The sequence below is a fragment of the Palaemon carinicauda genome, chromosome 10 (assembly GCF_036898095.1).
Source record: "Palaemon carinicauda isolate YSFRI2023 chromosome 10, ASM3689809v2, whole genome shotgun sequence".
NCBI lineage: Eukaryota > Metazoa > Arthropoda > Malacostraca > Decapoda > Palaemonidae > Palaemon > Palaemon carinicauda.
In genome coordinates, this window is record NC_090734.1 from 70,477,494 (window position 1) to 70,490,761 (window position 13,268).

The 13,268-nt window shown below is 36.5% G+C and overlaps 1 protein-coding gene across 1 annotated transcript; it reads right to left on the reverse strand.

Moving 5' to 3' along the window:
* Positions 1-349: 349 nt before the first annotated feature.
* LOC137648042 (uncharacterized) lies at positions 350-1,162 on the reverse strand. The gene has a single exon (XM_068380985.1). It carries the CDS (start codon positions 1,160-1,162, stop codon positions 350-352), a length of 813 nt encoding a protein of 270 aa, XP_068237086.1.
* Positions 1,163-13,268: the final 12,106 nt, after the last annotated feature.

The following is a 13,268-nucleotide window of genomic DNA, read 5'->3' on the forward strand; positions in this document are numbered from 1 at the left end:
TACTTGGGGCTGACGTGGAGGGAACTGATTGAGATCGTTTTCCCGGATTGTAATTATCACAAATGGCTGTGTTGTGGTTACCACTACAATTCTTACAAGAGTTAGGGACGGGACACTTCTCACTTCGATGACCAGAATTAGTGCAATTGAAACACAGGCCCCTTTTTAGCAAAATGAGACATCTGGCAACCACGTCAGTTACTTGGCGGCATCCGTGAGGCGGGTGCCATTTGTTACAAAAGGGACAAGAATTATTCTGAACTGGTTTCGACTTCGCTCTTACATTGACGTTTACTATCTTGTCAGGTTCAAGTTTATCTCCTCGTTGCAAGGCATCGTCCTCGAGCATTCAAATAATGAAATTGATTGCGTCGAAGAATTCATCTAGTGTATAGTCACACTTTTTCAAATGTTCAACTACTTTCCTGTAGACCTTTCCTTCAGACAACTTTTGATTAAAGAGGCTCATAACCATACCATGGCCTATATCGTTACTACTTAGCCTCTTGATCTGCTCGATTATGATTGTTAATTCAAAACGAAACCTTATCAGCTCTACAGGATCTAATGAGGGTACAAAGATATAAGCCAACTTTCTATGCAGAATTACGAGTGTCTGATGGACATTACCATATTGTTTGTCTAAGAGATCCAACGCTATCCTATAGTTCGTGGCGGTTACACTTAGGGATTTTACGATCCTAAGCGGATCCCTGCCTAAAGTCCCCAACAGATACGTGAATTTGGATACATCATCCAAATCTGCTCTTTGATCCACATGTATCGTAAAGAGCTCTTGATACGAAGCATATTCCTGCACTTCCCCTTCAAACGTGGGGAGAGGCAGCGGTTTCAATCTGGGGAGGGAATCATTCCCTGTCGGAGTGACTTTCACTCTATCAATTCGATTATACAGAAGCGTAGAAGCTCGCGTAGCTTCTCCTAACGTGTGCCTGATTCGGGCTTCTAAACCAGGTTCTAGTTTGACAGATTGTCTCTTATACAGCTCTCTTAGCTGTCTTTCCTCCTCTCGCAATTGCGTGACCAGATTCTGATACACGTATTCAGAGTAGGTCTCAACTAACGCACGCTGCGTTTCAACCAGTAAGTCCGCTATGAGGCCCATTGATGCCTCGATGTGTACGATCGTGGCCACCGTCATTTCGGGGGGGGGGGTTTGGCAAACTAGGGAAGAACAAAATTTTGTTTACGTTACGAAGATGGGGGCACAAAAAACTAGAGGCACATGCGGTCGGTCGCACATCAGGACACTGAGGGCTTTAGTTTAGTCTCTCCCTCTCTCTCCTATTAGGGGTACCCTATAGATCATACCTTACTGATTTTCCTTTCAAGCTCTGGAAAGCACTTGTCATCTTGTTCGAAGAACCAAATGTCGTGAATTTTTCTCCGACTTATTGAAATTAATGATTCTAGGCCCGATGGAATGGGCTGATGACAAGACCTTGAAGAGGTTTACTTTCCAAAACTATTCAGGATTCAATAAAATATGATCACAATTTTAAGTTTATCACAAAAAATAATCATTGATAAAGAAAAAACACACAATAACACTTCCGGCTAATTGAAAGTTAGAACTGTCACCCTTAGGGGGTCTGCAACATATGCTCATGAAACACAGAGTCCACGTTGGACTAAATAAGACTAAGTTTTCGAAATTATAATAACTATTCTATGGTAAATCACATACCAAGGTCTACAGGCGTTATCTGATGCATAAAACTAATCCCCAGTCCCAGGGATGAAAATTTTACAGATCGATAAAATTTACATACAGAGACTCACAAAGGAACCGACATGGTATCGCAGTAGCAAGGAGCCGGAGACGGAGAGACTAACAATATAGTTAAACTTACTGGGTTGGATGTTTAGGCAGGAATGAACGAGCGTCGTGCTGGACAGCTCCGAGGAAAACTACAGTCTCCCATGCTAACTAAAGTGTCCTTGTGAGATGCGTGGGAACTCTTACGTTATTTATGCAATAAGGGGTTTGATAAAGTTTCTTTATCGACCACAAGACAGAGAAAGAGTCAAAATCTTACTTCAGATCAAAGTGTAAACTTAATACTTCGGCTGAAGGCCATAATTTGCCATAATCCAACAAACTAGATAGTACTTGGCTCTAAACATATACATCGATATTTTTGTCGTGGTAAAACAATACAATATAATTTTCGTAATTTGTAAATAATAAAAACTTTGTGTCTCTTACACCTGCTCCTTCCCCACCAGGTGGTTGAAATTTATGCCACAATACCGTCAAGTATTGGACAGCACTCATTCGTAGAAATATTAGTGAGCTACTGTTATAAGCACACATTGAGTATGTGTTGTTTGAGATGTTAAATCTTGAAATAAAGTTCATCTTTGTAACTTTAAAATGGTTTATTCTCTAAAAGCAACAGTGTTAAACATCTCCATCACAGGAGTGTAGCTGGTTTGGTCGGATGACCAATTCAGGTGAAGTATAGATATGAACTGCCTAAATTATCGATATCACAGATATCGTATGCTTAGTTGTCTCAGCATTTAAACACAATATGTAAACTTTACATTCGTCTCTCGGAAGACACCTGCATCCGGTGACGACACAATCTTTCACACGGTATGCATTTGTGTTGACGTTTCAGAAAAATGTTGCATTGCCGAGGGATGCAAAGTACATCCTGTTATGATTTTATATGACTACAGCAAATCTCACGCAAGCATCTTCATCCACAATGACATATTACGTCATGTGTTTTAAACATGTAATAATTAACTATTTCATTTATTACATTAGCTCGGCCAGCTATCTCAATTTTTTCAACAAAATTTAACAACAAGCCAAAACATGTTTACTAGGTGTGACTGGATATATATCTTATTCTTTGTTTAACTTTAGCCATAAGCAAATGAAAATGTCTTCTATGCAACTCATCCAATGAGACAGAAAACCTTGAAATGGCGGTTTTGAAGCTAGTGACATCATTCTCTGGAAGAAAAATTGCTTGCATATTCACTTCTACAACTACGTTGCTCGATGTAATAAAAACGTCTTCTTGTCTTTCAACTATAGTGCCATATTTAAAATCTATACTTTTAGTTTTAGAGCTCATCCCACACGAGAAAAATGTCTGAGCGAACAATATCACCCCCAACAACAAAAAATTCATCTTGGAAACCTGTAACGAGAAAAATATATGTAAATACTCCTGTATTAAGAAGAAAACTTTTAATCACACAAATAAAAAATATTTCCCTCACTTCTTCCCCTCTTTTTTTTTTTTTTTTTTTAATTTCTTATGTGAGCCAATGGTACTATTCTCTCATCCCTGGGTTGGGATACGTTTTGAACTCTAAACCTATTGGCCGTTAATGTTTCCAAAATGTTAAATGGGCCTTCAAACTTAGGTGTTAGTTTATAATTGAGTCCTTTACGCACATTTATCTGTATATACACGTTATCACCCACGGTATATGTTTTAGTTGGCTTCGCTATTTTATCATGATTCCTTTTCATTATGATTTGTGATTCTTCTAAATTCTTTCTAAGGATATCATATCGACTTTTGCTTGCATTTATACATTCTTTTAAAGGATTTGATAGATTAGTTGTAGGCGTTAATACATGGAAAGGCGTTCTAACTGGGGTACCATACAATGCTTCATGCGGTGACATTTTGATTAATATATGATATGAATGATTCAGAGTACTCAGTGCCGCCGGTATTGCAATATCCCAGATGGGGTCTGATCCCCCTAGTGTTACTCTTAATATATTTCAAACTTTTCTAGTTGCCCTTTCCACTAGCCCATTCGACTCTGGGTGATATATCATGGTATTTATTTTCTTTATGCTAAGGAATTCACACAATGAGGTAAGAAAGTGATTATTAAATTCACCACCCGAGTCTGAGATTATCATGAGTGGAATTCCATGTTTACAAATGTAACACTCGTAAAACTTCCTAGCGCATTCAATCGCAGTTTTAGTTTTAAGCGCTATTAGTTCTGTATATCGAGTTAAAGCATCTATAATTACTAAGAGGTGCTTATTTCCTCTGTCTGACTCGTAAAATCCTGTTAACAAATCTAAATGTATTCTTTCAAAGGGTTGATTGGGTACGGGATAAGCCCCTAGGCTGACAGGTGTTTTCGTATGCCCTTTGTTTTCCTGACATGTGCGACAATTAGCTATGTGTCTTTTTATATCTGTAAGCATCGTATGCCAATAAAACAATGATTTGGCTTTCTGTGACATTAATGAGAACCCCGGGTGTCCATGTAATGGATTTGAATGCAACCAATTCATAACAGTGGAAATAAGTGAAATTGGTACTACTACCTGGTCGTTAGTTACATGTGGTGTATTGCAGGTTTTCCTTGTCACAGTCCTACACAGAATATTATCTTTGATTATATAATTCTGCTGCTTATACTTTATATATTCCTTTTCTTCATGATTGCCTTTCAAAGCATTTATAATTGTTTCTATTTTCTGATCTTTTCTTTGCTCAGTCTGTAATAATTCAGCGCTCCAGCCTAAATCTTCTTGTTCAGATATCGTTTTAACAATAGGCATGGATGTTGATATATCTATTAATTCAGCTAAAGGCTCTGTACAAGATGACACGGGGTTGCGTGATAATGCATCCGCAATGATATTTGCTTTCCCAGGTAGATACCCGATTCTTGCGCCAAAATCTTGAATGATCAAATGCCACCGAGTTCGTTTAGGGCTGTGGTTGAAGCCTTTAAAGAACTCGGTTAGTTGTTTATGGTCAGTAAGAACCTTAACGGGATAACCGTAAATTATGAACTTAAAATGCACTAGTGAATTAACAATAGCTAGCCCTTCCTTGTCTATTACTGCATACTTACTTTCGGAAGTTCTCAATTTTCGAGAATAAAAAGCTATCGGGAAAAATTGTTTATCATATTGCTGAAGCAATACCCCTCCTACTCCTATGTCTGAGGCGTCTGTTGCAATGAAGAATTCCTTACCGAAGTCAGGAAATTTTAAGATAGGAGAACTACACAGTTCATCTTCCAAGGTATTAAATGCCTGTTGATGATGCTCAGACCATATGAAATCTACGCCCTTCTTCGTAAGATCAGTTAAAGGAGCGGCTATTAATGAATAGTTGCGTATAAAACGCCTGTAATATCCACTACAACCCAGAAATTGCTGTATTCCCTTGACATTAGTAGGTATGGGAAAATTACGTATAGCCGACACCTTATCATGGACTACTTTAAGACCTTGGCTTGACACCATGAAACCCAAATATATTAATTCTGTTTTGAAAAATTCACACTTACTAATCTTTACCCTTAAGTTATGTTGTCTTAATCTCTGTAGTACTAGTTCTAACTTACGTAGATGTTCTTCTAAGGTGTTGGAAAAGATTACAAGATCATCCATATAGGCATGCAATATATCCCCTAACAAGTCTCCAAACACTATGTTAATCATTCTTGTAAATGTTATAGGAGCACAACGTAAACCAAAAGGCATTCGTAAAAATTCATAATGTCCCCTGGCTGTGCTGAACGCAGTGTATGGGATACTATTTTCTTCTAATGATATCTGGTGAAAGCCTTTAAGTAAGTCCAAACTGGTAAAATATTTATTCTGACCTAACAAAGACAAAATATCGTCAGTACATGGCACTGGGAATCGATCAGGGATCGTCTCCTCGTTTAGACGACGGAAGTCTACGCAGATACGCCATGTTCGATCTTTTTTTGGTACAACTATTAATGTAAAATTATAAGGGCTGTTTGATTTCCTAATGACTCCTTCTTCTAGCATTTTACCTACTTCATCATTTATTTCATTCTGGAATTTCATAGGGAGTCTGTAGGAGGGTACATAGATAATTTTCTGCTTGTCCTTTATCCTTATTTGATCTTCGATCACATCTGTTTTTCCTAAGGATCCATACGTAGTGGAAAAAACATCATGATATTTAGTTAAAAGTCCAAAAATTTACTGCTGAATTTCTTTGTCTTGAATGTCTTTATTGATTTTATTTTTAATATATTGTAAAAGGGATTCATCCGCAACTGATTGAGAGTGATTGATTTCAGCAACGGTAAGAATACGATGTTTATAAACTTCTACATCCAAGATATGTTGATTTTTATGGATTACTAAAGTGTTATTTAAATTATTACAAACTTCAATATTACATTGTTGATGTGAGCCTACTGTATAAATAGCTTGTGTGACAGACAATGCGTTAGTTTTCAAAGTGTCGGAAAGGATTAATATTTCAGATCCCGATAATGTTTTCTTTATTTGCACTATTAAATTCGAAGGTACGTTTGGCTCGATAGATTACGTGCAAGATGATATTATGGGTGAATGAGAATTCTGCTGGGTCGCGTATATTATTTCTTTATTAGTGAGACAAGTTATTGGTTCTTCAACGTACGTTACGGTTACATTTGTCGTCTCCTTTTTATCCAAAACTGATTTTAAGGTATTAGAAGACTTATAGAATTTTCCTTTGATATACACGCCGTGCTTGGCAGGGGCTAAGATAATGTTTTGATTTCCCATAGATGGGTATCCTATAATTACAGCTGGATACATAGCAATGTTTTGTACAACAACAAATGTATCGGCAAACGTGCGTTTACTGACTTTGAATTGAACATGAGTTATGCCTATGACATTTAATTCATTATTTCCTATACCCGAGAGTCTAACTCCGGATTTTTCAGTCGGAAAGTTTGAAAACAACAAATGATGTGTCCTCAAATCCATGATATTACGTGGACTACCAGAGTCAAAAAATAACGTAAATGATTTGTGTTCTAAATTTACAGCATATAAGGTTGGTCGTAACTCATTTTGGCTTATTGTATAAATTCGTTGCAAATCTACGGGAGCATGCACTGTTTTACTTAATTCGGCCGTGTGTTTCATAGGAAAATCTATTGCCTCACAATTATCTGATAAAACATTAAATTGAGTATTCAATACTATTGATGTTGACATGAATGACCTTGACCCAACATCGCTCTCTTCCCCAGTGGAGTTAACTATGTGGTATTTGCTTTGCTCTGCACATTCTGAAAATTAGTCTGACCTTGCGAGGTCTGGTTTGACGACCCAGGCTCAGCGATATTCGAAGAAGTGTTTGTTTGCTTCGGACTCTGAACTGCATTGACATTTGGTTGTTTCTTCTTATTGTTAAAATGAGGATTTTTCTTTTTATTTCCATATGGAACTGACTGTGGAATTGACTGTGTATTTCTGGGATCCTGTTGTGTCTTACGCGAGTAACACTGACTGTATGAATGTGTCGAACTATTATGTATCGAGCAGAATTTCGTTCTGCAGTCCGCGCTTAAGTGACCTTGACGTTTGCAATTATAACACGTCATTCCCGCTACTTGACTATTATTAAGTACGTTCACTGTTTGTGGCTTTGTTTCATTCTTTGCAAAAACTTGAGTTAACACGGGATCGAGATCTGGACACAGACATGTGTTTTTTTATCTGTTTATATACATCCAATTCCGTACTTGCAGGCGTTAACTTTTTATCAAAACACCGCACTAAAGCTTCAGGCAACATAAGTGTCATGCAAGTTAAATACATTAATCGTAAAAAATCTTTCACGGAGATGTTATCTCTAGTAATCCAAGTGGAATTACCTAAAATATCCTGATATTCATTAAGCCTGTCAGCTATGAGAGCTGCTCTCTCAATAACATTAAGCCGATTCATAGTGGCTTGATTAAGTGTATTTCTTAACGTTAATACTACATCCAAGGCTTCTTCACCTCCATAGACCGCGTGTAACCTAACTTTGAAATCATCCCAGGTAACTGCTTCTTAAAATTAAACACCTCTTAAATACGCACTCGCATCCCCCTTAAAAAAATCTATAAAACTTTTAGCTTCTTGTAATTGTACAAAAGGGTCTACGATTTGTTTGGCATTTAAATGGGCATCAACGGATGAAATCCATGACTCCACATTTTGAGGCAAGAACCCATTAACCTGACCCTGAAAAGGAAGGATTGCAGACCTGGCATTTACAAGCGTCACAATTGGGAGAGGATTAATCTGTCCTACGCCACTAGGTCCAGGGGTGGGGCTCACAGGGGGCGTCATGACTGCTGTATTTCTTTTCCTATCTCTTCGACCCCTTGCAATTCTATCAAAATATCTATATGAATACAGACGTCCACTGCGTAAACGCATAAGTACCCACTGACAAATATTATAATAAAATTCCCCAAAACAATGTTACTAATCCCAAGACATTTCCCGAGAATTTCTGAAAGAAAACGGAACACAAAGATATCTCCCGTAAATTTCTGAAAGAAAAAGGAATTAGCACAAAGAGAGAAAAGATTCTAGATGAGAATTCGGAGTTGAACACAGTTTCCTTTAATGAAAGGAAAATAAAAGATTAGCAAACCACTCACCCCAGTAATAATCGACTAATGACTCGTGATAACTACACTTCACTGCCCAAACTAAAATGAATTTGAAAATTGTACTTAGCTTATATATGGTTCTGTGTGATGTCGTCACATCCTCTCTCTCTCTCTTGATGTTTGTTAGCGATGTATCGTCCGAGTTTCCGTTGAATGTAGTGTTTCCTGGATATGTTTTGTAAGCGTTGAACGTCAGTTCTTGGGTTTCCTAGGATATTGATTGAAGATCCAGTTCATCAGTTTGTATGTATAACATTCATCAAATGTTGTAGACTTCGATGGACTATGTTACTTAGTCGAAATTGTAGATTCATTAACGTTGATTTCTTGAAGATCTTTCTCTGTTTTTTACAGCTTTATTTTTGATTTCTTGAAGATCTTCCTCTAATTCTTAGAGTATTATTATTAATTTCTTGAAGATCTTTCTCTGGTTCTTAGAGTTTAAGCGCTGCCACCATTTATTAGTGTACTACTGTTATAAGCACACATTGAGTTTGTGTTGTTTGAGATGTTAAGTCTTGAAATGAAGTTCATCTTTGTAACTTTAAAATGGTTTATTCTCTAAAAACAAGTGTTAAACATCTCCATCACAGGAGTGTAGCTGGTTTGGTCGGATGACCAATTCAGGTGAAGTATAGATATAAACTGCCTAAATTATCGATATCACAGATATCGTATGCTTAGTTGTCTCAGCATTTAAACACAATATGTAAACTTTACATTCGTCTCTCGGAAGACACCTGCATCCGGTGACGACACAATCTTTCACACGGTATGCATTTGTGTTGACGTTTCAGAAAAATGTTACATTGCCGAGGGATGCAAAGTACATCCTGTTATGATTTTATATGACTACAGCAAATCTCACGCTAGCATCTTCATCCACAATGACATATTACGTCATGTGTTTTAAACATGTAATAATTAACTATTTCATTTATTACAGAAACACCCGCGAGATCTTCCAATCTTAGCCCAATTTAACGCAACGTTCGTAGAGTTAAATGGCGGGGATTTCGAATGATCAGTTCGAAACTCCCGACACGCTGCCAAGCATGCATCTGCATACGCTGTTGCGAGTCAGTCGGCTCTTGAGTATCTTATAATAAAGTTCGGTCACCAGGATGTTGTCTCATTGCAAACCCAACAATAACTTATTTGTGAACCTGCAAATTATAATCCATTCATATAAAAAAATTGTGTAGAGGAAACATTGTAAATAAAATGGCAACTTATATATGATGCTGCAAATTATATTATATTGCTGAAGAGTAATTTAATAAGATAAACAATATCTCCAATTTCTACAAGAGAGAGAGAGAGAGAGAGAGAGAGAGAGAGAGAGAGAGAGAGAGAGAGAGAGAGAGAGAGAGAGAGAGCTCTAATAAGAAAATAATTTGATTAGAAAATGGTAAAAAGTTAATAAACAAAGGTAAATACGCAAGGGTTCCTTTACGGCTAAGACACTGATGATGTCATGCTCAGAAGTGGCTTAAATTGTACCGCTGTCCGGCCGACCTTATATCTGTAGATCTTGGGTGTTTGTGCCCTGAGCGATAGTGCTACTTATCCTCCCCTATTGATTTTTTTAGGAACTGATGAAGGGAGACTTTCCTGGAGCAATAAGTTCCCACGCAACACTTTAAAAATTCTCCATAATATATGTCATATATAATGGGGACATAAGCCCATATGGACTAGATAAAACTATTTTTACAAATTTTACTAGATTGAACAGTTCTCTTTTACTTCTTACTTTAAACAACTGACTAAATTTTATGCTATTTGGTCTAGTGTGACAATATATTTTTGTATACAATTCTCTGAGGCTACTAAAATAAGGACATACCAGAGTATAGTGGTGCTCATCAGCCTGTTCCTGAGAATTACACTTTAGGCATGTTTTTGGCCCTTGGGAAGCCGAGTATCGCTTATCAGTAACAGGAAGCCTATGGTTCCCACATCTAAATCTACAAAGATACTTCCAATCATTATAATCCAACTCGCTTAAATATTTGCTTAAACCTAATTTAGTCTTCAGTACTTTATAGCTAGAACATAAACTATTTTCATAAATTTCACATAATAAATTCTGCTTATCTATATCACAAATTCTGAGATCAACACATTTCCTAACCCAATTACTATTAAATTCATATGGGCTGTTCCAGATGTTAGATAGACCACATTTATCTAAAATAATGTAAATTTTTACAATCCATTTCTACTTGAATTCATTGCTATCGTGTAATTTTCTTAACAGTAAATACATGGTGTGAGATAACTTATGTTGTTCATCTTGACTGGTCCTTATCCAAAAGTTTACCATTCTCTTCTCAATTGTGCTTGTTAAACCAAATTGACCAAGTTCTCCGTAAGCCATACACTTTGCTGACTGTTTCTTTATTTGAAGTATACTTTTTAGGTACTTTCTATGAAAAATCTCAACCTGGTCTAGCTTTTGGAACCCACAAATTTTGCTTCCATATAAAAGAACTGGGGTAACCAAATGGTCAAAGAGTTCACATTGTATAACTACTGGTAAAGACAGTTTTCTGGCCTTTGTCAGTTGACTATACATTGCTCTCTGGGCCTGTGTAACCTGTTTATTTATGGTCTTGTAATACAGTATGAACCATTAAAATTAGAAGTTGTACCTAAATATACATAATCCTACACTACCTCCAACTCTGTATCACCAAAAATGAAAAGAGGATGTAATCTGACTTTGCCTCTGAAAAATATAACTAATTTTGTCCAAAAGGTGTTGGCTGTTAGGTGCCAGAATTCATAATATTCATACACAGCAGTTATAGCAATTTGCAAATCTTCAGCTGATTTAGTCATAACAATAGTATCATCAGCATACAAAAGGACATAAATTCTTAAGAACACCTCAACATCGTCATCACTGAGGTTATTCTGTAGTTCAGAAACACGTAAATCAAGTCCTCTGTAGTTCCTACCAACAAATTGTTCAAAATCCTTCAAATACACGGCAAATTGAAAAGGTGACAGGTTTTCTATTTGTCTTTCACCAATATTACATGGGAAAATTTCTTAGATTAAATTACCTAATATGACACAGGATTTAACAACGAGGAACCTGGAACCTGAATCTACGAGAAGATCCTACTTAGGAGACCATGCCCTGAAAATAGAGAAAACATAATGAAAAACTACTGCTTTTTGAGATAGAAAATGACAAAAACATATTTCAATATCGTAAATTATTTACAAACTTTGGAAAGCCAGAAAAGAAATGTTGGATAAGCGAGAAAAGGGCGTAAAAAAAGGGGGAAAACATAGGGTCGCCGTTACAAAGACTATGGCCCAACTATACTGTATACTGAACATGAAGATAATTTGGGTGACCTGTGCAAAGATGAAGATACCACCGAACATTTATTTTTATGGCCAAATTTAGGTCAGCTAATGAATGTAAACTTAAGTTTAGGTACGCTGAAAAATCCTAATAGAGATCTGGCTGCATTTATAGGTAGGGCAATGCGTATAAAAGAAGAATTTAAGAAGTCCAAACTGACCACAATAGGTTGCCAAAACTGATGATAGCAAGGTGTTATCCTATCTAATTTCAAGGTAGAATGGAATAATAGTAAATATGGAGAATCTCATTACGGTATTAATTTATTTAAGGCACAGGTAATATAGGCTTAATAACAATAATAAGAATAAGCTTAGAAGCTTTGCACCTATCTATAAAGTGATAAAGTGCCCCCAAACATTTTGCGGCGTGAGCAATAAGTAAGGAACCAGTGAAGCTTAAAAGCACCAAGGAAAAATGGGGAGTAATTGCAAGGGGGAAACACCTCAGGAAATCAACAAAAGAGGAGTTGAGACAAGTTTTCATTGCATCTAACCTCACTTTCAGGGAAAAGGAAAAAGAAAGGAAGTTGTTAGAGGAATTGAGAGAGAAAAAAGAAAATGGAGAACAGGGGTGGTACATAAAGAGAGGAGAACTAGTAAGAAACGACAATTTTCGTCAAGAAGCAAACGCAAGCAGAGCGAATTAGGAAAGGTATAAATTTAGACAAAAAAGTTAGCCAATGTATAAAAATATGCCTGTTAAATATCCAAGCACTAACCAAGCAAAAATTAATAGAAATAGAAAACGAGATGAACACAAATAAAATTCATATATTTTGTTTGACAGAAACGCACCAAAAAATAGATAAAATACAGCTGAGTAAAGGTTTGTTAAAGATAGAAAAAAGAAGGGATTTTAAAGACAAAAAGGGTGGAGGGTTAATGTTACTTTTTAAAAACAATAATATCACTGAAGCAGAGGAAATAGAAACAAAACATAGTGCTATAATAATGGTACAATGCAAAATCCACAACTTAGTATTCCTGATAATACTGGTATATTTCGCACCAGGAAATACAGAAGAAGATAGAAAAAGAGATCAAGAATTGAAAGCGGAATGTGAAAAATTGATACAAAAAGCAGGAGAAACAACTCCTTTGCTAGTTATGGGGGATTTTAACGGCCACGTGGGATTTCTTGGGCACCAACAAGTAGACAGAAATGGGGAAATGGTGCTAGATTGGATGGGTAGCCACAACCTAACACTATTAAATGGAGATGAAAGGTGCTCAGGACTATACACGTGGAATAGACAAGATCAGCATAGTGCTATTGATTTTGTTCTTGCAAATAATATGCTATATAAACAATTTAAATGTATGGAAATAGATGAAGATAAAACAGTATTAGACATATCAGATCACAACTTAATAACAGTAGATTTGGAAGTAAAAACAAATAGCGAAAATAATTACAA